Source organism: Panthera leo, chromosome A1, assembly GCF_018350215.1.
Source record: "Panthera leo isolate Ple1 chromosome A1, P.leo_Ple1_pat1.1, whole genome shotgun sequence".
In the NCBI taxonomy this organism is placed as follows: domain Eukaryota; kingdom Metazoa; phylum Chordata; class Mammalia; order Carnivora; family Felidae; genus Panthera; species Panthera leo.
In genome coordinates, this window is record NC_056679.1 from 172,928,926 (window position 1) to 172,953,065 (window position 24,140).

The 24,140-nt window shown below is 37.0% G+C and overlaps 1 protein-coding gene across 4 annotated transcripts in view; it reads right to left on the bottom strand.

Annotated features, from left to right (window-relative positions):
• Window positions 1-24,140, bottom strand: part of NSD1 (nuclear receptor binding SET domain protein 1) — a 141,858-nt gene that overhangs the window by 67,769 nt on the left and 49,949 nt on the right. For 3 of the 4 annotated variants that reach the window (XM_042945677.1, XM_042945669.1, XM_042945685.1), the window contains exons 3-4: window positions 9,373-9,508; window positions 813-985 (exon numbers count right to left, since the gene is read on the bottom strand). In XM_042945677.1, coding sequence (XP_042801611.1) covers window positions 813-985; window positions 9,373-9,508 — 309 coding nt within the window. Of the gene's footprint in view, window positions 1-812; window positions 986-9,372; window positions 9,509-10,456; window positions 10,567-24,140 lie in introns of those variants that run through there. The other variant, XM_042945694.1, reaches the window with a different exon arrangement.

Here is a 24,140-nt window from a genome sequence, read left to right on the forward strand (position 1 = left end):
GTTCCTCTGTCTCCCTCTATGCTCCTCCTCTGCTTGCACTCTCCCTCTCTCGAAAATAAACAAACATTAAAAAATTAAAAAAAAAGAAAACTGATTATGAAAATGCAACCTTAAGTGTCAACAACCACATACAAAAAACAAAAAACAGCATATGCAACACCATGGATGGAGCTAGAGTGTAACGCTAAGTGAAATAAGTCAGAGAGACAAATCCCCTAAGATTTCACTCATGTGGAATATAAGAAACAAAAGAGCAAAGGGGTAAAAAGAGAGAGACAAAAAGAAACAGACTCTTTAAACTATAGAGAACAAACTGATGGTTACCAAAAGGGAGGTGAGCTGGGGGATGGATGAAATAGGTGATAGGGATTGAGGAGTACCAGGTGACTAAACAAAAACAAATAAACCCAAGACAACAAAGAAAAATGTTTGCAGCTTTACATTTCTCATTTTAAAGAGAAATAATTAATCCAGAGAGTGAGAAGTAGAGTATTTCATCTCAATGACCATGTTCTTCTTACAAAAGATAGGACCAAAGAAGACTGGTCATGTTATTTTATACTGTCACATCTAAGTGACATGGTAACAGTTATCTGAAATCCTTTCTCAAAAAAATCAAGTATAAATATTTGGAAGGCTAGCCCTATTTCATGCCTGCAAAAATTACTGCTTTCAGCTATTTTCTCACAAATATCCAATTACCAAAGGAAAGAACTTATATTTCAAAATATAATACTTCTTCCTTGCCTTCTCCCTGCCCACCACAAAAAAGACAGTTTGAGAGGCTTTTTTTTTTTTTTTTTTTTTTTTACCTTATGCCTATATCCTTTTTCTTTCTGCTTTCCTCTTCTCCTAAGAACAGGTAGCTCTTCAAATTGATGTCTGCCTTCAAACATGACGATTGCTTTTCCAGCCACCCAGGCTCTCTCTGAAGGGTCCCCAAAAGCCTCCACGTAGTACTGTCGATAGGGCCTCCGGTTTGAAACTAGATAAAGATAAGAACCAGTGTCATTACTTTAAAAGGATGACTGTTCATCATCAAGAGAAGCGCCATGCAATTATTGCCAAAGAAATCTCTATTTTAAAAAAAGAAGAAGAAAAAGCGTTAGAAAACCTATACAACAATCAACTCTAAGATAGGTCAGAAAGAAGGAAAATTTTAAATATTTCAATTCACGTGACAAGAAAATGCCCAAGAGTTTCTGAAAGAACTTCAATAGTTTGGTCAGCTGATATACTATATATTCCAAACCTGTGAGAGATCGATTAGTTGTTAATCATAGAACAAATTAATATAGGAACCAAGTTCCCACTACCAACAATCTATAAAAGTCTTATACCCTTGTTACCAGAAAATACAAAGGGCATTTAATAAGACTCAGCACCAGAAATAAAATAATTAGTAAGAACTAACCACCAAACAAACTTTAAAACACTTTGCTAAAATATAATGGAGGGGGGAAAAAAATTCTTCAACACTATGCCACATATGATATGCTAACATTTATGGAATGGATACTCTTGACCAGGCACTCATTTACACTAGGTACTTTGCATAGAGTCTTAGTCCTCACAACAACCAACTCTAAGAAATAAGTAGTACAATCCCCATTTTATAGACACAGTAAGTAAATAACTTCAGAGAAGGCAAATTCAGAGTGAAACACTGGCTTTACAGAGAAAGCAGAACTTGATACTTCAAAATACTGAAATTAAAAAGAAAAAAAAAGCCCAAGAGCAATAAAAATAAAAATATATCCAGTTATTCTAGTTTCTAGTTTATTCTAGTTTCTTAGTTGTCCAAAATTCTAAGCATACAATTAACAACAACAAAAATACAGATCTTGTTCAGAAAAGATTATAAGCAAATTTACCTAGTATATGTATCTTCCATCCATACTTAGCATTTTGGCATTTTTCATAGCAGTAAAAAATCTCACAAAAGAAATATACCAGGACTATACAAGGTATAATGATTTGTCTCTTTTTAGACAAGGAAATCATCTAATATACAAATTCATTTATACAGGAACTCACAACTAATTCCCTTAACCATTTTTTAAAACACAAAAAATACAAACATCTCTTTCAATAAAAAATAAGGAAAAGCCTACTTCCTTCAGAATAGAGAAGGAAGGAAGGAAGGAAGGAAGGAAGGAAGGAAGGAAGGAAGGAAAGGAAAGGAAAGGAAAGGAAAAGAAAGAACAAACAGAGGGAGAAGGAGCGAGAAGAGAAGAAGAAAGGAAAAACAAAAAGAGAAGAAAAGGAAAAAGGAAAGAAGAAAGAAAGGGAGAGGAAATTTATAAACTGAACTTTAGAACAAAACTAAGGTCTCCATAGTAACGGGAAGAGCCAAAATGTCAAGTAAATTTCAATGGCAACTTTTTTATAAATGCTAATTTCAAAGCTACATAACCAAAGAATGAAGAGTATCTATGAGCTCTCATAAACTTTAGTTGCAATGCCTGCGTTTCTATAAAAATATAGCTTAATAAAAAAATTACATGGTCAAATTTTGTTTTTTAGTCCATTTCAAAAACAATTCTATGAAAAATTACAGTCTCTACCTGCTAAATTAAATCCTTTGAATAGAAACCACCTATAAAGGGGGATTAAAATTGGTAAGATATAGGGGTGCCTGGGTGGCTCAGCTGGTTAAGCTCAGCCCCACATTCATGAGTTCATGGGTTCGAGCCCCACATCGGGCTCTGTGCTGACAGCTCAGAGCCTGGGGCCTGCTTCAGATTGTTTCCCTCTCTCTGCCCCTCCCCAACTTGTGCTCTCTCATGCTCTCTCTCTCTCTCTCTCTCTCCCTCTCTAAAACAACATTTTTAAAAACCTGGTAAGAGGGGCACCTGGGTGGCTTAGTCAGTTGAACGTCCGACTTTGGCTCAGGTTAAGATCTCGTTGTCTGTGAGTTCAAGCCCTGCTTGGGGCTCTGCTGGCAGCTCAGAGCCTAGAGCCTGGAGCCTGCTTTGGATTCTGTCTCTCTCTCTGCCCTTCCCCCACTCGTGCTCACTCGCGCGCTGTCTCTCAAAAATAAATAAACATTTTAAAAAATAACATAAAATAACATAAAATAAAAAAATAAAATAAAAAACTGGTAAGATACTGGGTGCCTGGGTGGCTCAGTCGGTTAAGCATATGACTTTGGCTCAGGTCACAACCTCGCAGTTAATGAGTTGGAGACCTGCAATGGGCTCTGTGCTGACAGCTCAGAGCCTGGAGCCTGCTTCAGATTCTGTGTATCCCTCTCTCTCTGCCCCTCCCCTGCTCAATGCTCTGTGTCTCTCTCTCTCTCTTTCAAAAATAAATACACATTAAAAAATATTTTTAAAAATTGATAAGACATATATGTACCTATATATGAGTTCAGAAAGTCAACTGAGAAGTAAATAATTCTCCCATATAAACAAGTAAATTCAAACAACACATTATAATGTGCCAGAACTGTAAAGAGGACAAAAAAAGAAAACTCAGGGCCTGGTGGGTTAAGAGATACACAAACAGATTATGGTAAAAGAACATGAGAAGTGCAATACCATAAACATTCACTTTTTAAAAAAGCAGAGATCAGGGGCCCCTGAGTGGCTCAGTCAGTCTGACTTCGGCTCAGATCATGATCTCGTGGTCTGTGAGTTCAAGCCCCATGTCGGGCTCTGTGATGACAGCTGGGATTCTGTCTGTCTGTCTCTCTCTCTCTGCTCCTCCCCCACTCACGCTCTCTCTCTCAAACATGAATAAACATTTAAAAAAAAGAAAAAGTAGAGATCATCGGGCACCTGAGTGGCTCAGTCAGTTAAGCATCGACTCTTGGTTTTGGCTCAGGTCATGATCTCACAGTTCATGGGATGGAGCCCCACATTAAACTCTGTGCTGACAGTGCTGAGCCTGCTTAGGATTCTCTCTCTCCCCCTCTGTCTCTGCCCCTCCCCCACTCTCTCCTTCAAAATAAATAAACATTTAAAAGAGAGAGAAAATCCATAAGGAAGACAAAATAAATTTACAGTACTATAGTATATTTACTGAAAAACATCTGTGTGTAAAAGATTACATAAGGACCCAAACATTTCGAATCTCTGTTGTTCAAGGGTCAACAGCCTAAGGCTCTAGGTGAGGTTTCCAAAAGATGATGAAAATGACAACCAATGTATCAGATCACGTGGAAAAAATTAAAACTAGGAGAGTTTTACTATGAATTCATAATAAATATATAAAAGACTAAGAACCCTCTCCGTCACCAACACACACACACACACACACACACACACACACACACACATATAACTGCAGAAAAATCAAAAGGTTGTGAGGGCAAAGTAAGCACAGGACATTACATGGCTAAGCTGTGTATACTGTTAACATGATAACATACACACTAAATTCCTAACCAAAATTATAACAGGTAAGATAGCAGGATGCTGGAGGTTGGTGAGAGGTTAAGGCCCAAAGCAAGGATTAAAATGACTAATCCACAACTTCTATAGTGAGAAGTAAAAAGTAATCCAGAAGGAACTTTGAGATACAGAAATTAACTTTCAAAAGATCCAGCTGACAGTTAAAGCTTAAAGAGAGGGTATAGAAAGAGCAGACTGTTTTCTAAACAAGGCTTACAAAATTAACCACTTGACTTTTTTAATCATATGCACTGTATATAACGTAAGTAAACAATGACTTCTAAAAGTGATTTTATAAAAATTTGGGTTTTCTGGGGCACCTGGGTGACTTAGTCGGTTAAGCAACCAACTCCAGATTTCAGCTCACGTCATGATCTCACGGGTTCATGAGTTGAGCCCTGTGTCAGGCTCTAAGCTGACAGTGCAGAGCCTGCATAGGATTTTGTTTCTCCATCTCTCTGCCCCTCTCCTGCTCATTCTCTCTCTCGCTCGCTCTGTCCCTCAAAATAAATAAAAAAGCTTTAAAAAAAAAAATGTGGGTTTTTCTAATACCATTTGAAACATTTGGCTTTGCTAAGAAAACAATAAACATGAATGAGCACAATAATATGAACACTGAAGTACAATTTTTAATTTTTCACTGGTATCAACTAAAAAGTGATACAAAGTAGTAACTGTTGAGCCCAAGTAAGTGTATATGGGTATTCATTGTGCTATTCTTCAATTTGTCTATAGGTATGAAATATTCAAAATAAAAGGTAGGAAGGGGAAATTATACCACTACAAAACAGTCAGACATTAATATTGGTCATAGTTTCAGTGTGGTGGGAAACAGGTAACTTTGACAGCAGTCTATCCAAAATGTCCTATTACTAGGCAGCGTCAATGGCAAGACTGGTGATTCTACCAGTTGATGTGTTATGAAGGAGACAAGCAAAAAATAAAAAATAAAAAAAAGAGCATGTTCAAAGAAAAATGGAGCGTTAACTACTAAGAGTAATAATTAGGATTCCAGAACTTGGCTGACTACAGCTGGCCATAAATATAGGGAAATGAAAACAAAAGTAAAAATTACCAAAAAAAGGGGGGGGGGGAGACGTATTATGAGATAACTAGCTGTAAGGTTAAATAGATCCATTTTAACATGTTTTGTCATTTTGTCAATAGGAAGCTGTCTTGAATTTAAGAGTTTTAACCTTTTTATAGTGCAAAAATAAAACATGGTATTTTCCAGTCAGTAATGGCACCTGCTGTCTGGTGTGATCACATTCTTGACTCACGAGAAACAGGCCGGACAGGAATCCTCAAGTATACTACACCAAACCTCCAGTCACTGCACCCTTGCCCTCCCCTAGTGTTAAGGATGCTACCTCTCCTCCCACCGAGGCCAATTTCTCACTGTGATACGAATGCCATCTACCTCTCTCTTTTCCCAAAATCCTGTTACGATCCTGTCTTTGATCCCTTACAACTGTCAATACCCTCTATCTCCAGGACTCTTCTCATCAGCACTACTAACATGATCATCCCCATTTTTAGCAATTCTTCTGGACCCCATATATCTTTCTACCTGTCGCATCTCCACTTCTCTACCTTTGTCTCCATTTCCAGTCTAATCTAACTTCAGCCACAACATAACGCCAAAAACACCACTGGTCTCCAACCCCCTTACACCTAATGGACATTTTATTTGCTCTCCAGGCAAAGTTCAACCAAATCAATCACATCTTCCTTTGTAAAACATACTAGTCACCAGTACCACATACCAAATAATCCTGGATTTCCACTTCCATCTCTGATTTTTCCTCCATCTCTCTTCCAAGCTTAGTAGCTACATACAGGCCTCAAATAATGGCTTCCGCAAAGCCACCCTATTTTTCACTGTACATTTTGTCACAAGCCATCTCCTCCATGCCTTGTTCATGGCTTCAGTTAACAACAACAAGCAGATGTCACCTTATGGATGTTTCAGTGTTCTCACTAAATGGCACCACTTACTGATGTACTGGTGAAGATAAAATCTTGGGAGCCATCCAAAGATACAGAAACCTCAAGACTTTATTCTCCCTCACTCCTCATTACCCATCCATTACCAAATCATATAGATTTATCTCCTAAGTTGTTCTTTATTCTCTATTCACCATATTCGCCTCACCATAATCACTGCAATGACCCTTTTAGCAATTTGCTCTTACTTATTTATAACCTCTTCCAATCCATTTTCTATACTGCAGTCAGAGAAAAGTTTACAAAACACATATCAAATCACATCATCTTCTGCTCATAGCCCTTTAATGGCATCACACTGTTATAAGAATAAAGTACAGGAATGCCTGAGTGGCTTAGTCGGTTGAGCATCCGACTTCAGCTCGGGTCATGATCTCCCGGTTCGTGAGTTTGAGACCCGCGTCAGGCTCTGTGCTGATAACTTGGAGCCTGGAGCCTGCTTCAGATTCTGTATCTCCCTCTCTCTGCCTCTTCCCCGATTACACTCTGTCTCTTTCTCTCTCAAAAATAAATAAACATTAAAAAAAAAATTAAGAATAAAGTTAAAAATTTTAAGTCAAGTCTAAAAGAGGCTACATGATTTGACTCATATCAACTTTCCCAGCTTCATACTGTGCCACCTTCCATCACTCTATGGGTGGAAGACCACTCAAAGCCAGAGTACACATTATTTTCTGTGCCTGGAACCATCATCTCCTTCTTTTCCTAGTTAATGCCAACTCATCCTCTCAAGTCTCAGATCAAAGATAACTTTACTAACATAACTGCCTCTGAATATCCTGCACCACAAGTCCAAATTAGGTACCCCTGCTATATCACTAATTGTACACCAGTTTGGACACACTTCTCAGTTAAGTAATTATTTGCCTGATTATTTGTTGTTATCTTATCTCTTTAACTGGACTCTAATTACATAAAAGGGCAAGCAGGACTGATGTTTTGCCCATTAATGGATCACAATACCTAGCACACTAACTGTACAATATAGCTAGAAATTGTTGAATAAATGGCATGGACCCAATTAGGGTGCATAGCATAGTACAACAAGTAAGAGCAGAGGGGGAGGAATAAAATAATTTTCTACTAGTAGTACTTAAATGTCCAAACAACCCACAAAGAATAAGATATTTAAAAAACAGTGAGCTGGGCTGCCTGGGGGTGTTGGTTAAAGATCCAACTCTTGATTTCAGCTGGGGTCATGATCTCGCAGTTCACGAGTTTGAGCCCATGTCAGGCTGTGCGCTGACAGTGTAGAGCCTGCTTGGGATTCTTTGTTTCTCTCTGCCCCTCTCCTGCTCTCTCTCTCTCAAAATAAATACTTTTAAAAATTCAGATGAATAAAACAAAAAACAGTAGGTCTTTAGACTTTAGATTTAGACTTTAGATTTACAGATGAATAAAACAAAAAACCTATAAAGCTCTTTAGGTATACCTCAATATTCAAAATATAAAATCAAATCCTGCAATTAATCCTACTTTTGGTAAATCATCCTACAGACAGACATGCATATGTGGAAGTTATTCTTTACACTGTTGTGTGTGCAGAGACGCATTTATGTTATGTACATATGTATGTAAATATGCATGTATAGGCTTTACAACACAAGATCAGAAACAACCTAAACGTCCATCAACAGGAAAATGGTTATATAAAGTACAGCATATTCAAAAAGTGGAAAACTATGCAGCTGTTAAAAAAGAGAGAGAGAAAACTGGGGTGCCTGGGTGGCTCAGTGAGTTAAGTGTCCAACTTTGGCTCATGTCATGATCTCACAGTTCATGCGATCTCGTGGTTCATGAGTTTGAGCCCTGCATTGAGCTCTGTGCTGACAGCTCAGTGTCTGGAGCCTGCTTTTAGATTCTGTATCTCCCTCTCTCTGCCCCTCCCCAGCTAGCGCTAGCTCTCGCACGCACGCTCGCTCGCTCTCTCTCTCAAAAATAAACATTTAAAAATCTAAAAATTAAAAAAGACAGTCTTCAATGCACTAACATGGAAAACCTCTAACAAGCAAAAAAAGTACGCTGTAGAACATGAACAACAACAATAACAAAAGTGCTACATTTGTGTTAGAATAAAGATGAGAATATATACTTGGATTTATAAAAAGAAATATTAAAAACAACTGGTTAAAAAAAGAAAAAAAAAAAGAACAAAAAAAAAAGAGAAAAAAGGAAAAAAAAAAAAAAACAACTGGTTACTCTTTTTGAAACAGCAGATCAGAGAAAAGGAGGGAGTTGATTTTTTAAATATTGTGAATATATGACCTATGCAAAAACTAAAATACACATATATTAAAATTAAAATTAAATCACAGAACATCTTAACAGAAAAAAGGCAGCTTAAGATCAAGTTTTGGCCCCCACCTTACATTATTTTAAAGATACTGATATTCATGGGGCGCCTGGGTGGCTCAGTCGGTTAAGGATCTGACTTCATCTCACGGCTCATGATTTTGAGGTGCCACACTGGGCTCTGTGCTGAAAGCTCAGAGCCTGGAGCCTGCTTCAGATTCTGTGTCCCCTCTCTCTCAAGAATGAACATTAAAAAAAAAAAAAAAAAAGATATCTGATATTCAAACAGGGCAAATAAGAAACAAAGTACAGTAATTAAAGGGAATACTCTAAATCAAGATTTTAAAATTCAAAATAATTCATAAGCCTTCATTATAATTGTTTCAGCTTGAAAACTTAACAGCAAAGATACAAACCTAAAGACTGAGGTAGATTCTCAAAGTGACAATGTGTAACTTTAGGTAACAAACCTAACATTTTCCTGGCATCTATAAATGGAATAACTGAATTTTTAAATCATAAACTAAAACTTTTAAAAAATTCAAAAAGGTAAAATATATTAATAACAATTCATCCACAAAATACTCAAAGGTAAAAATGGAGTATTACTAAAGATAGCTACAAATTTTTTATTCCATACTGTATTTTATAACATATAATCAACTACTAGTATTACCTTTCATTTTTGAATGTGTGTTAATCAATGGATCAGAACAAATCCTGCAGGGCCACCATGGGCGTCTCTTGAATTTTGCCCAGATGAGATCTCCAACTTCATACTTCAATGGCGTAGACTTTTTCTTGGGTTGACACTTTAGACAGACAAAACATGGGTCATCAGTAAGAATCAAAACCTTTGAAATGGTGTACTATTTTACTATTAGCCTTCTGAGAAAGCAATGCACAGAATTCTAGATGAAAACGCCCAGCTTAACAGCAATTACAAAGAACTAAATTGTCTTAATTGTTCATAACACAGCCCTTTATACAGTAGCAGCTCTCAACTTATATTTATTTTATATAAGTAATCTACCTACATTCATAAAGAAAAAAAGTAATTATTTTGAACTATAAAAACCTAAAAACTGAAAAAAGACACAGAATCATTCCTAGAAGATGTTTTTGCCCTAGTCTTTGCATCACAACATGGCTAGGTGAGAGCGGGAAGATTATAAAAAGAATGTAGAAATAATGTCAAGGGACTATGTTGTCCCAAATACATGTCAATTATATGTCAATAAAATGGGGGGGGGGGGGGGGAGGCAGGTAGACTATGATCCCTTCTGCAGGTTATATTTGACATCCTTCTCAAACATACACATTCCTATTAATTACATAACAATAATGGCTCTAATGAAATAATCCTGAATGCTATAGGCTAAGCTCTAGCAGTGTCAATGCAACTGACCCAGACTTTGGACCTGCAGAACGGTATACTGCACAACTCCAAGGAACACCATTCATGTAGAATAAAAAGAATACAAATCAAGCTTCTTGGACTTGTCTAATGTAGAGACTCTAGCTGCATCTTTTCTCCAAAAATAATATGCCTAATTTATCTTCAATCCAACATCCTCCATCTAAGCTCTAAACCCATGCCTGTGCCTTTAACACAACATAAGCAGACCTCTTGCTTAAGATGAAGACAGCTTTGTGTTCAGTAGGACTGAGCTTCCCACAACACCAAAGGAGTTGTAAGTGTACTGAGATATTTCTAGGTAGCCAAAAGAAGCTCCTAGGGTACTTGGACAAAGACCAACCTCTCCCATTTACTTCAAGGAGGCATACAAATTTCTGAAAGTGCCATGTCTTGAAAAAGGTTTGGTGAGCTCCTCCTCCAGACTCAATCTTCCCTCCTTAATGCCTAAAATGAATTAAGCATTCAATAAAGAGTATGCTAAATGAACTGACTGAAATCATTCAAATAAATTGAGTATTCAAATGAATAATACTCCACCTCAAGGAAATCAAAGAACTGAGCTCAATCCAATGACTTGTAAGTTACCAATTCAACTTTAAGACTCTGTTTTCAGGGCTGCCTGGGTGGCTCAGTGGGTTAAGCATCAAACTCTTGATTTTGGCTCAGGTCATGCCCTCCATTGGGCTCTGTGCTGGCAGCGCAGAGCCTACTTGGAATTCTCTCCCCCTGTCTCTCTCCCCCTTCCCTGCTCACCCTGTCTCTGTCTCTGAAAATAAATAAACTTGACAATAATTTGACAGAAGTTAAATCCCATGGAATGCCCTTATTGAAAATATTGTGATTAGTTCTACAAGTATAGAGTTACTGGGAAATAAGACAGACTACATGTTATGCTTTGAAAGGAAAAAAAAAAAGGCCATTTTTGCCTGTTATTAGTTTGTAAGTTATCAGGAAAAAAAGGTTTGAAACTTGGCTTTCAAACTTTGAAACTTTAAAACCAAGATACGAAGACAGGATGGGAAAACAAATTTTTTATTTGCCTGTACTAAAAACTACAATTTGAGTAGGTTCCCATATAATTTATGATCATTTATTTGGCAATCATTGCTAAACATTATATTGGCTGATTTATTCAAGTCCTAAATCACTTTAAAAATAGTAGCTAACATTTACTTGTTTGCTATGTGCTAGATACACATTTTTTAATTCTCTTAAGGTAAATACTGTATTACTACTCTTATTTTACTACATACCTATGGTCATATGCTATTTAGCAAGTGGCAGAGCCAGGATTCAAATCTGGGTAGTCCAATGCCACAGCCGAAACTCTCAACCACTGCCTTATCATCCAGTAACAATAAAACCCTATGACTATTATATGCTTTATGATAAACTAAGCCATAATCAATCTATGACATGATATTGGTTCAGTCTTCCTCATGTTACTTCAAAAAAGTGATATTATCAGAAGTATAGCCATAAAACACATGCCTTCAAATGTCAACCGTATCTCAACAAGCAATTTTTTAAAAAACATTTTTTTAATGTTTATTTTTGAGGAAGAGAGAAAGAACATGTGAGTAGAGGAAAGGCAGAGAGAGAATCTGAAGAAGGCTCTGTGCTGTTAGTGCAGAGCCCAGTGTAGGGCCCGATCCCAGGAACCCTGAGATCATGAACTGAGCCAAATTCAAGATTTGGACACTCAAATGACTGAGCCACCCAGGCATCCCAAAAATATACTTTTAATAGCAAGGAAGGAACATAACATAAGTGGTATTAGGTAAAGCCAGAAGCTGAATCACATAACCAGACAAAGTAGTAATGAGTTCTGTCTTCTGACTCTATTACAAATTATGTCATCTTAAACAAGTCACTTAATTCAGCCTGTTTCCTAAGCTATAGAATCAAGAAACACCTGCTCTACCATGAACTATCAAAATGAAAACAATTCTATGCCTAATATTGTAACCCAAAGGAAAAACTCAAAAAGTAAATGAATTGTAGAAAAATACTTCAAGTAGCTATTTATGACAACAAAAAGTTAACATCCAACAAGAGACCTGTTAAATGAAATATGCTGACAACTCAATGAAATATGCAAAGTGCAGATAAAGTTATGGAATAATGAAGATGTAACACACACTCACACATACAACGTAACCATTCAGAAACTACACTGAAACTATAATGATGATTTTAAAAAATAATAAAGTCAGTGAGAAACACAAAAAATTGTTCCATTGGGGCACCTGGGTGGCTCAGTCAATTAAGCATCCAACTCTTGCATTTGGCTCAAGTCATGATCTCACAGTTGTGAGATCGAGCCCAGAGTTGGGCTCACTCTGAGCGAGGAGCCTACTTAAGATTCTCCCTCCCTGCCTGTCTGCCCCTTCCTCACTTGTGTGCAGGTGCTATCTCAAAAAAAAAAAAAAAAGTTTCATTAAATTATTGGTATCATGGATAAAGATTGTCACAAACTTGAAGCATTCATTTTCCCCCATGCTCTCTTTTTCTTTTTTTTTTTAAGATTTTATTTTTAAGTAATCTCTACTTCCAACATTGGGCTCAAACTCACAATGCTGAGATCAAGTCGCATGCTCTACTGACTGAGCCAGCCTCTTTCTAATGCTATCTTAACTGATTAACCACGAGAACCAAATAAAACAATGTGTGCAAACACAGTGGAAAATAATGTCGATATAAATGCATACTGTTAATATTATATTATTCACGGACAATAACAACCAAATCCAACTAACTTTAACAGCTAAAAAATTAGACACAGGCAAGGATTCCAGACCAAAGAGAGGCCTGCATTCATGAAGCAGAGAAAATAATAAGGAAAAATATGACCCTTCTCTTCAGAAGAGCTTAAAGATTTCACCTTAGAAAAGTAAAACTTCCAAATAACCAATGTTAAACCCATAATTTATCTGCATACAAACTTACTTAACAACCACAATAGAAAGCTGAACAAGAGACACAAGGATGGGGGGAGCGCCTGGGTGGCTCAGTCGGTTAAGTATCTGACATTAGCTCAGGTCATGATCTCACAGTTTGTGGGTTTGAGCTCCATGTCAGGCTCTGTGCCGACAGCTCAGAGCCTGGAGCCTGCTTTGGATTCTGTGTCTCCCTCTCTCTCAAAAATAAACATTAAAAAAAATTTTTTTTTTTAAAGAGACACAAGGATGAATTCCTGATGCCAAGACACTTGGAGAATATCAAGGAAGACTAGAGTGAAGAAATATCATCTGAACTTAGGCAGGACAGGCACATTCCAGAATGGCTTTTCCTAATATCTCTATATGTACAGTTGGAAAAAATACAATGGTTCTAAGTCTTTTTATATACACTACTGAAGTGAACTGTGCTTACCCAAAAGTATGCCCCACAATACCCCACAAGACCTCATTTGGAAATAGAGTCTTTGCAGATAATCAAGATGAGGTCAATTAGGGTGATTCTTAATCCAAAATAACTGTGTCCTTATGAAAAGGAAAAATTTGGAAACAGAGACAGACACACACAGAGGGAAGATGATGGAAGACACAGGGAAAAATCCTTCCACCAACCAAGGAACTCTTGAGGTAACTAGACATTAAAGAGAGGCCTGGAACAAATATGACAACACTCAGGAAAAAAACAACCCTTGCCCACAACTTAACACTGAATTTCTAGCCTCCAGAACCATGAGACAATTAAATTTCTATTATTTAAGCCACCCAGTTTGGGGCACTTTATTATGTCAGCCCCAGAAACCAATACACATAATCTTGTTTAATCCTCACATGATGAAATGGCAATGTCTCCATTTTACATATAAAGAAACTGAGGATTGGGGTGCCTGGGTGGCTCAGTTGGTTAAGCATCTGACTTCAGCCCAGGTCATGATCTCGCGGTCTGCAGGTTCAAGCCCCACATTGGGCTCTGTGCTGATAGCTCAGAGCCTGGAGCCTGCTTTGAAGTCTGTGTCTCCCTTTCTTTCTGCTCCTCCCCTGCTCATGCTCTGTCTCTCTCTCTCTCTCCCAAAAATAAATTAAAAAAAGAAAAAAAAAGTTAAAAAAAAAAAAAAAAGAAACTGAGGATTGAAAAGGTTACATCACAACTGTAAAGACCTAAAATTAAACCTGATTAATTCCAAAGACCATGTTTTTTTTTTTTTTAATACAACACATTTTTTCTAATTTCAACTGAATGAATATGGCCAGAACTTGTTTTTAAGTGTTTAAATCAATCTAAAAACCAACAGGTTCAAAATCTCCATTTCTAGTCTTTCATGGACAGCAACATGTCATTTCAACAGTAAAATTTCCTGTAAAACCCTGTCACTGCTATTTTTAAAGCATTTCCTTCAATCACAATCAAGAACTGGCTGTTGAGCCAAAAGCTATGGTTGAAAGACACTTCAGGTGAGATCTTTAAACACTTTCACTAATAAAATTTCCATGAAGAGGTCCACACCAAACTATATTACATTTCTAAGATAAAATGTGCTCAGGTGGTCCAGGTATGTGCCTGGATGTATGGGACAGGACTTAAATTGTGTTCCATTTCAATGTTTATTGAATGCTACCACAGCATAGATAATCCTTGGATATCAATATCCTTACATGCACATCCAAAACTTAGAGTTGAGTGAACTATTTAAAATCAGCTAACTCATAGAACAAGGTCTTTTTTTCTCTTTTTAAAATTTTATTCTGGTAAGGACATTTAATGGAGATCTAGCCTCTTAACAAATTTTAACTGTACAATACATGGATGTCTACTGGTACAACAAACAATATCTTCTTTTTAAAAAAAAAAAATTTTTAACACTTATTTATTTTTGAGACAGAGCATGAACAGGAGAGGGTCAGAGAAAGAGGGAGACACAGAATCTGAAACAGGCTCCAGGCTCTGAGCTGTCAGCACAGAGCCCGACGCGGGGCTCGAACCCACGGACCGTGAGATCATGACCTGAGCCGAAGTCAGACACTTAACCGACTGAGCCACCCAGGCACCCCACAAACAATATCTTCTAAAGCAACTTTTTTAACAGTATACATTGATATAGAACTTAAGATAAGGACCTAGGGATGCAATTACAGAACTTACTGCAACTCAAGGACTCACTTTTTGTTTTAGTTACTAAAAATATTCTCAACATTTGCTAACAGTCTACTACTGCTTCTGTTGATTCCAGAATGCAAATATTTTTAATAACTTGATTTAAAATACCCAGTTTTAAAGGCTATAGTAAGAACTACACTGTAAAGAGCTATGTGAATTGTACTTTGGAATTTCACCTTTTTCTAACCTAGTCAAAAGTGACTCCCTTATTCTCATGATAAAAATAGGTAATGCCTCTATTTTATAAATAGGACACCCTAAGGTAAGAGATTATATAAAACTCACATTGTTGTTCTTTTAATAATATATTGAGTGAATAAAATAAAAATACAGATTATCTTACATTTGTGTTAACTTATGTGCTTTATAAAGCATCGATATGATTTCATTATACTTTGATAGTAGCAAAGCTTCTCTGAAAGTCTACATAGCACCAAGCCCACAGTAGGATCTCAGAGACTGTAATCACCTAAAGAGAAAAAAGAGACTTCTCATCCTACCTATATCTAACACTTAGCCCAGTACCTGGTAAAGAATAGATACTCAGTAAGTACTGCCTAGCTGATTCCACAAACTAACATGGTATATACTTTATTACTAAAAAAAATACTTACGCATGTATTTCCATTTAAAGGAGAGTCCCTAGCAAATCTGCCTTACAAGAAATTATTATAGAGCTCTTTAGCTGAAATAAAGGACAACAACAGTTCAAATTTTCATGAATAAAGAATGTCTTGATATGGTATTAATACAAACCACATTGCATCAAATTTAGATGTTAATTGCAATCTTAACTACTTCACCAGAGCAACCACTAAGAAAACGACTGTGTGTGTATTTAGGGAGGGAGGGGGCACTATCATATAAATGACAAGACACTTAAAATGTTACACTCGAAAATATCTATTTAACATAAAAGAAGATAGTAACAGAATCAGAGGAACAAAAAGACCATAAGATACATTAAAAGTAAAATGGCAGACATCAATCCTACCTTATCACTACTTAGATAAAATGTATGGGGATTTAAAACTACAATTCAGGGTCGCCTGAGTGGCTTTATGGTTGAGCATCCAACTCTTGATTTTGGCTCAGCTCATGAGCCCAGGGTTGCAGGATCAAGCCCTACATTCAGCTCTGCACTGAGCGTGGAGCCTGCTTGGGATTCTCTCTTTTCTCCCTCTGCCCCTCTCCCTCAATCCCACTTTCTCTCTCTCTAAAATAAAAAAAAATTTAAATAAAAAAAGCCCTGCAATTCAAAGGCAGAGATTGGCAGAATGGACAAAAAATATAATCCAACTATATGCTGTCTACAAAACACTTTATATCAAATTCAAAAAAAGGAGTTGAAAGCAAAAGGTTGGAAATAACACGAAAACAGTAACAAAAAAGGGTAGCTTCTCTATATTAATATCACAATATACTTAAAGGTAAGAAGGTTAGTAAGAAGGTTACCAGAGACAAACATGGAAATTGTATAATGACAAAATGTCAGTCTAACAGGAAGGTATAACAATTACAAATATACATACAACAAACCAGACTCCCAAATTCATAAAGCAGTAACTCATAGAAATAAATATAGAAAAAGAGAAACAGTAACAGAGACTTCAAAACCCACTTTCAGTAATGGAGAGAACTAGACAGAAGATCAGTAAGAACATAAAAGGGGTGAACAGCACTAGGCCTAGGCCTAGGAGGCATCTGAAGAACATTTTACCAAACAACCACAGAATACACAGTCTTCCTAAGTATATATGAACATTCTCAAGGATAGACCATATATTAGGCCTCAAAAATAAAATTAAAATAAGTGGAATACAGAATATATTCTCCAACCACAATGGAACAAAATTAGAAACTAAAAAGACAAGGGAAATTGGGAAATTAAACAATATACTACTAAATAACCAGTAAGTCAAAGAATTCATGTGGAAAATTAGAAAATACTTTGAAAAAAAAATGAACACAAAATATACCACAACTTAAAAGACAGAGCAAAAGCAGTTCTTAGAGGGATTTCATAGCTGAGGACATGTATATATTTTTTAAATCTCTCAAATACCCTAAACTTTCACCTTAAGCTAGCAAGGAACAGCAGACTACACCTAAAGCAAGCAGAAAGAATAACGAAGATTAGAGGGAAAATTAAGAGAATCAAGAATAGAAAAAAAAAATTGACAAAACCAAAAGCTGGTTCTTTAAAAAGATCAACACAACTCATAAATCTTTAGCAGACCAATAAAAAATACTCAAATTACTAAAATCAGAAATAAAAGTGTGGCCATCACTACTGATTCTACAGCAACAAAAAGGATTAGGAGAATAAGATGAACAACTGTATGCCTACAAATTAGATAACCTAGATAAAACCCTAAATCCTCAAAACAAAAACTACCAAAACTAAATGACACAGAAACAATATTTGGATAAACCTGTAACTAGCAAAGAGATAGACTCAATAATGAGTAAACAAAAGCAAAGAAAGAAAAAGAAAGAAAGAGAAAAAGCAAAGAAAAGCCCTGGATCTAATGGCTTCACTGGGAAGTTGTATCAAACACTTAAATAAGAACTAACACTTATCCTTATCAAACTTTTCTAAAAAACTAAATAGGGAGGGATACTCCCTAATTCATTCTTTGAGGCCAGTATTTCTCTGATACCAAAGCCAGATGAAGACACCACAAGAAAAATACAGACCAATATCCTTTACGAACATTGATGCAAATATCTTTAACAAAATACTAGCAAAACAAATTGAAAATTATACTTAAAAAACAGAGTATCAAATCAAAACATTATTTTGTTATATGACACAATGTTACACAACAATTACATGTCAATTAAAAAACAAATGGGGGGCAGCTGGGTGGCTCAGTCAGTTAAGCATCCAACTTCAGCTCAGGTCATGATCTCACAGTTCATGGGTTCAAGCCCTGATCAGACTCTGCTGACAGCTCAGAGCCTGGAGCCTGCTTCGGATTCTGTGTCTCCTTCTCTCTCTGCCCCTCCCCAACTCACGCTCTGTCTCTCTCTCTCAAAAACAAACATTAAGGGGCGCCTGGGTGGCGCAGTCGGTTAAGCATCCGACTTCAGCCAGGTCACGATCTCATGGTCCGTGAGTTCGAGCCCCGCGTCAGGCTCTGGGCTGAAGGCTCAGAGCCTGGAGCCTGTTTCCGATTCTGTGTCTCCCTCTTTCTCTGTCCCTCCCCCGTTCATGCTCTCTCTCTGTCCCACAAATAAATAAACGTTGAAAAAAAAAAATTAAAAAAAAAAAAAAAAACACTAAAAAAAATTTTTTTTAAACTGGTTAACTATACTGGAATCAAAAAAATTAATAAAAACAAACAACAACAACAAAAACCATACATCATAACCAAGTGGGATATATTCCTGGAAGACAAGGAATGTTCAACATATAAAACCAGCAAATATAATATACCTCATTAACAGAATGGGGAAAAAAATCACATGATCATGACCATGGATGCAGAAAAAGTATTTAGCAAAATTCAACACTCATTCATGATAAAAACCCATTCAACACACTAGGAATCGGAAACTATCAACATAATAAAAGTCATATATGAAAATCCCAAAGAGAACATCATGCTTAATTGAGAAAGACTGAAAGCCTTTCCTCTGAGATAAAGAACATAGCAAGGATGCCTACTTTCTCCACTTCTATTCAGCAAATTCCTGTATGTCCTAGTCAGAGCAACTAGGCGAGAAAAAGAAATAAAAGGCAACCACATTTGAAATGAGTAAGTAAAATTATGTCTATTTGCAGATCTTATATGTAGAAAACCACAAAGATCCCACAAAAAAAATTTTATTTTTGAGAGAGGTGGGAGGGAGAGAGAGGGAGAGAGAGGGAGAGAGAGGGAGAGAGAGGGAGAGAGAGGGAGAGAGCAAAAGGGAGAGAGCAAAAGAGAGAGAGGGAGAGAGCGAGAGAGAGAGAGAGAGAGAGAGAGAGAGAAGGCACACAGGCAAGTGGGGGAGGGGCAGAGAGAGGGAAAGAGAGAATCCCAACGTGGGGCTCAAACTCACAAACAAGATCATGACCTGGGCCGACGTCAGAAGCTCAACTGACTGAGCCACCCAGGCACCCTGAAATAAACCTTTTTTTCTAGCATTGGGACTGTTTATAAATATTTACCATGCCCTAAGCAATAAAGTGTATCTCAATCAATTTGAAAGGATTGGAATCATATGGAATATATTTCCTGTCCATAGTGTAATTAGGCTAATAATTAATTACAAAAGGGGCACTGGGGTGGCTGGCTCAGTTGGTTGACCACCCGACTCTTTTTTGTTTGTTTTTTAAGTTTATTTATTTATTTTGAGGGAGAGAGGGAGGGTAAGCAGGGGAGCAGCAGAGAGGGGGGGAAAAGAGAATACCAAGCAGGCTCTGCACCACCACTGCAGAGCCTGACCCAGGGCTGGAACTCACAAACCATGAGATCATGACCTGAGCTGAAACCAGGAGTCAGAAGCACAATAGACTGAGCCACCCAGGTGCTCCTAAAAAGCTGGTATTACCACTGTGGAAACAAAACTTGCATAATAAACAAATACAAAAACTGTAATTGTTAGGTACAGAATTCTGAGGTTTTTTTCATTTTAAACATTCTTTAATCATGCAATTGTTTTATGCAACTTGGTTAAAAAGATGTAACAAGTAGGGGCACCTGGGTGGCTCAGTCAGTTGAGCATCCAACTTCGGCTCAGGTCATGATCTCACGGGTTTGTGGTTTAAGCCCCACGTCAGGCTCTGTGCTGACAGCTCAGAGCCTGGAACCTGCTTCGGATTCTGTGTCTTCCTCTCTATCTCTCTGCCCCACCCCTGCTCATGCTCTTTCTCTCAAGAAATGAATAAACATTAAAAAAAATTTTTTTAATAAATAAATAAAGATGTAACAAGTAAAACTGGTCAAATGGGTTTTTTAATTTCTCCCATTACTCCTCAGTCATTTTAAGATATATTGTTTAACAATACTAAAAAACCTAAGTAGAAATGACGGTCTTATCTCTGTCTCTGTAACATGTCACATAATAGTAGATGCCCAGATGTTTGCTGAATTGATGAAATTTAGTTTAAGTAATTCATGTTGGATCACTCAATCATTCAAATATTTACTAAGTTTGGAAAGTGGTAAAAACAGTGATGTTTCTAGGGGGTGAAAATTATGAAAGACGCACTTTATTATTATGTTAGTAAATTATTTTCAAGGAAACTTCTTTATATTTAAGCATTTTATAAATGTTATGAGTGACAAGACTACACTTTCAGGGATCATTTCTATAGTTCATCACTAGAGGACAAAAATATATTCTGACTAGCATATAAATGAATATAGAGATGGAACAAACAAGTCCTCTGGGAGCTCAGTCTCTCTGGGAGAGAGAAATGAACGAAGCTCCTAAGCTGGGACTGGGATGGGAGGTGTACTCATCTTGGGGAAGAAAGATCACTAGTTTTATTATTAGTAACAAATTTCTCAAAACAAACTTCAAGAGTTAGTGACAGTCAAGGTAAGAATAGCTGTAAAATAAGGCTAGAACTTAGATAATATTTCTGTCTCCGATCTCCTATTCCACCAATTCCTACCTCAAAAGCTAACACTACACCAAGCTGTCCACAGTTTCCCTTTTAGATCATACTCTTTGTCCTTCCATCTCCTTTCTGCCTGGAATTCCTCTTTCTCCTAGGTCTTCTCAGAAAGCCTTACTTCCATCACCTCCTATCTCTTGGCTGGGCTAAGTGCTTAAGTGTCTACTATATCCTATCCTATCTCTTGGTTTACCATTATACAGAATTTAGAATTTGTATTTATCTATTCCAGTCTCTAAACTTCAAGAAGACAAGGTATCATCCACTCCTACATCTCCATTATCTGGGACAAAACACATGTTCAATAAAAATGTTTTAACTGAACTGAAACAGGCTACAATAAGCCATTTCCTAAGCAGCAAAATTAGATGCCTTATTCTGTCCACTTTGGCAACTGTCAAAACATATGGGTCCTTGGGGCACGTGAGTGGCTCAGTTGGTTAAGCATCCAAATCTTGATCTTTGGTAAGGTCATGATCTCACAGTTCATGAAACTGAGCCCAAGTCAGGATCTGCCAGACAGTGCAGAGATTCTTGGGATTCTCTCTCACCCTCTCTCTCTTGGGATTCTCTCTCACCCTCTCTGTCCCTCCCCTACACACACTCTTCTCTTAAAATAAACAAACATTAAAAAATAAACAAACAAACAAATAAATAAATAAATAAAGGCTTGAAAAAATAAAAACCTTATGGGTCCTTAATCCACAAAACCTCATTTGTCTTAAAACGATAAATGATAATTTTTAAATTTGTTTTTTTTATTTAAAAAAATTTTTTTAAGTAATTTCTACACCTAACCCATGTGGTGTTCAGAACTGACAAACTGGAGATCAAGAGTCTCATGCTCCACTTACTGAGCCAGCCAGTTCCCCTGACATAGTCAAACATATCTATATTACAGATCTTTACTTCAAAGATGACCAGCAATCAGTCTCTATCCCCTTAACTCCCTGATTTGGAAATGGGGAATACCACTAAATTTGGGAAAGAACAGCACATCAGAAGTTAGTCACAGACTATTAAACTGTGAAATCATAGTTCTCTAAGCAACCTTCAGATTAGCAATTAGTCTCCCAAATATCCAGATTTTGGAAAGGAGGTACTCTGGCTTTCAAAACAAATATTCCAGTACAATGGAATTATCTCTTTCCCCAATATTTATTCATCATGGGAATATGAGCTGCAGTAAGTCCATTTAGACACTGGGTACACTAACAAATTTGGTTTCCTGGTAACGGTAGAAATTCTGGGAAGGGTCACAGATAAACCTTCCTCTCTAAAGCCTCTCTCTCAGCTCTAACTTAAACTTTTCTGAGCACAAGTGAAAATGGAAACCTACTTCTAATGTTGTATTAATAAGTTAGAAACATCCCCAGCGATTTCCTATGTAAGTCTTCACAATTATGTGTGAGTACTCAAAATCATTCTAGGGTCCCCAGTCCCCCTTCAAAGACAGACCAAAAAAAAAAAAAAAAAAAAAACCAAACAAACAAAAAACCCTCTAGCCCAGTGTCACAACAATATTTCATTCAAGTCAGAATTGAAAAGGACTCAGGGCACCTGAGTGGCTAGGTTGGTTAAGCATCCAACATTGGCTCAGGTCACAATCTCATGGTTCATGAGTTCAAGCCCCACATCAGGCTCTGTGCTGACAGTTAAGAACCCGGAGCCTGCTTCAGATTCTGTGTCTGTCTCCCTCTCTCTCTGCCCTCTCCCACTCACCTTCTCTCTTTCTCTTTCTCTCTCTCTCTCTCTCTCTCTCTCTCTCTCCCATCTCTCCCTCCCTCTCAAAAATAAAGTAAAACATTAAAAATTGTTTAAAAAAAAAAGAATTGAAAAGGACTCAAAGTGCATCTCAACCACAGCACACACTGAGGAATTGTTAAATAAAATAACTGTACTAAGTGTAGTGATCTAGCTAGCTACATTTGGCACAAAAATCAGACACTGAACACTTAAATAATTATTTCATAACCTCACAGTAGCTTCTAAGGATAGGCTAGAAGGGTATTTTCTCCATATTATGGATGAAAAAACTGAGGCAGAAATGAAGTCATTTGTCTACGTTCATAAAACTAGTATTAAAATAGCAATACAGCGGAGGATTCAAACCTGACTCCAGTACAAATGCCTTTTACAATGACTATTCTCAAAAGATAAACCAGAATTTTCTTAGATTCTATACAAATGAATTTTCCACAACATTTAATTTTTTAATTTTTTTACATTGTTTATTTTTGAGACAGAGAGAGAGAGACAGAGTGTGTGTGGGGGGGGGGGGGCCAAGAGAGAGGGAGACACACAATCTGAAGCAAGCTTCAGGCTCTGAGCTGTTAGCACAGGGCCTGACGCAGGGCTCGAACTCACAAATGGTGAGATCATGAACTCAGCTGAAGTCGGATACTTCACCGACTGAGCCACCCAGGCGCCCTTCCACATATTTAAATATAACTTATACTACCCCAAAATTTGGGAAATCCAAATATTCCTCAATCAAAGAACAACTTAAAGTTTGGGTGCCTGGGTGGCTCAGTAGATTAAGCATCCGACTCTTGATTTCAGCTCAGATCATGGTCCCAGGGTTGTGGGACTGAGCCCCATTGTCAGGCTCCATGCTGAGCGTGGAGCCTGCTAGTTTCTCTCTTAACCTCACCCCTCTCCCCAGTTTCCAATTTCCCTCTCTCTCACACAAACAAAAACCCAAAAGAACAATCTAAAGTCTATCACACAAGCAAAGCCACTGATGCTGTTCTTCTGCAGCTGTCAACACATTTTCTAGTTTCCTGATATCCTTTTCTTGAGCCAAGGAGAGAACTGAAATCTCAGAAACAGCTTGAAAGAACATGGTATAGTTTAGAAAAGTAATACTTTAAATGTATTTTAGTCTCATTACTTTTTAAACAGCCAAGAAATGGAAATAATCTGTATGTTGAAAAGGGTCTTAGCTCAATAAATTATAGAACATCAATACACTGGAATACTATACAAAAATTTTATAGACACAGTGAAAAAAGTTATAAAAAGGCATGTATACAATGATTACAAATTTAAAGATATACATTATTATATGCAAATTATTTAGGGAAAAGTATGGAAGACAGAATTCACAAAGATTAACTGGACTGCTAGATATTGCCAGTTATTTTTTTTGGCTATCTACATTTTCTAATTTTTAGACACTCAACATGAATTACATGCATAGTTTTTTAGGTATATTTTTTTGACTGAGATAAAATCAACTCACAAGAATCATGGTTTTTGGCTATTTCAAAGTGTCCAAATCAACACTTTCTAGTAC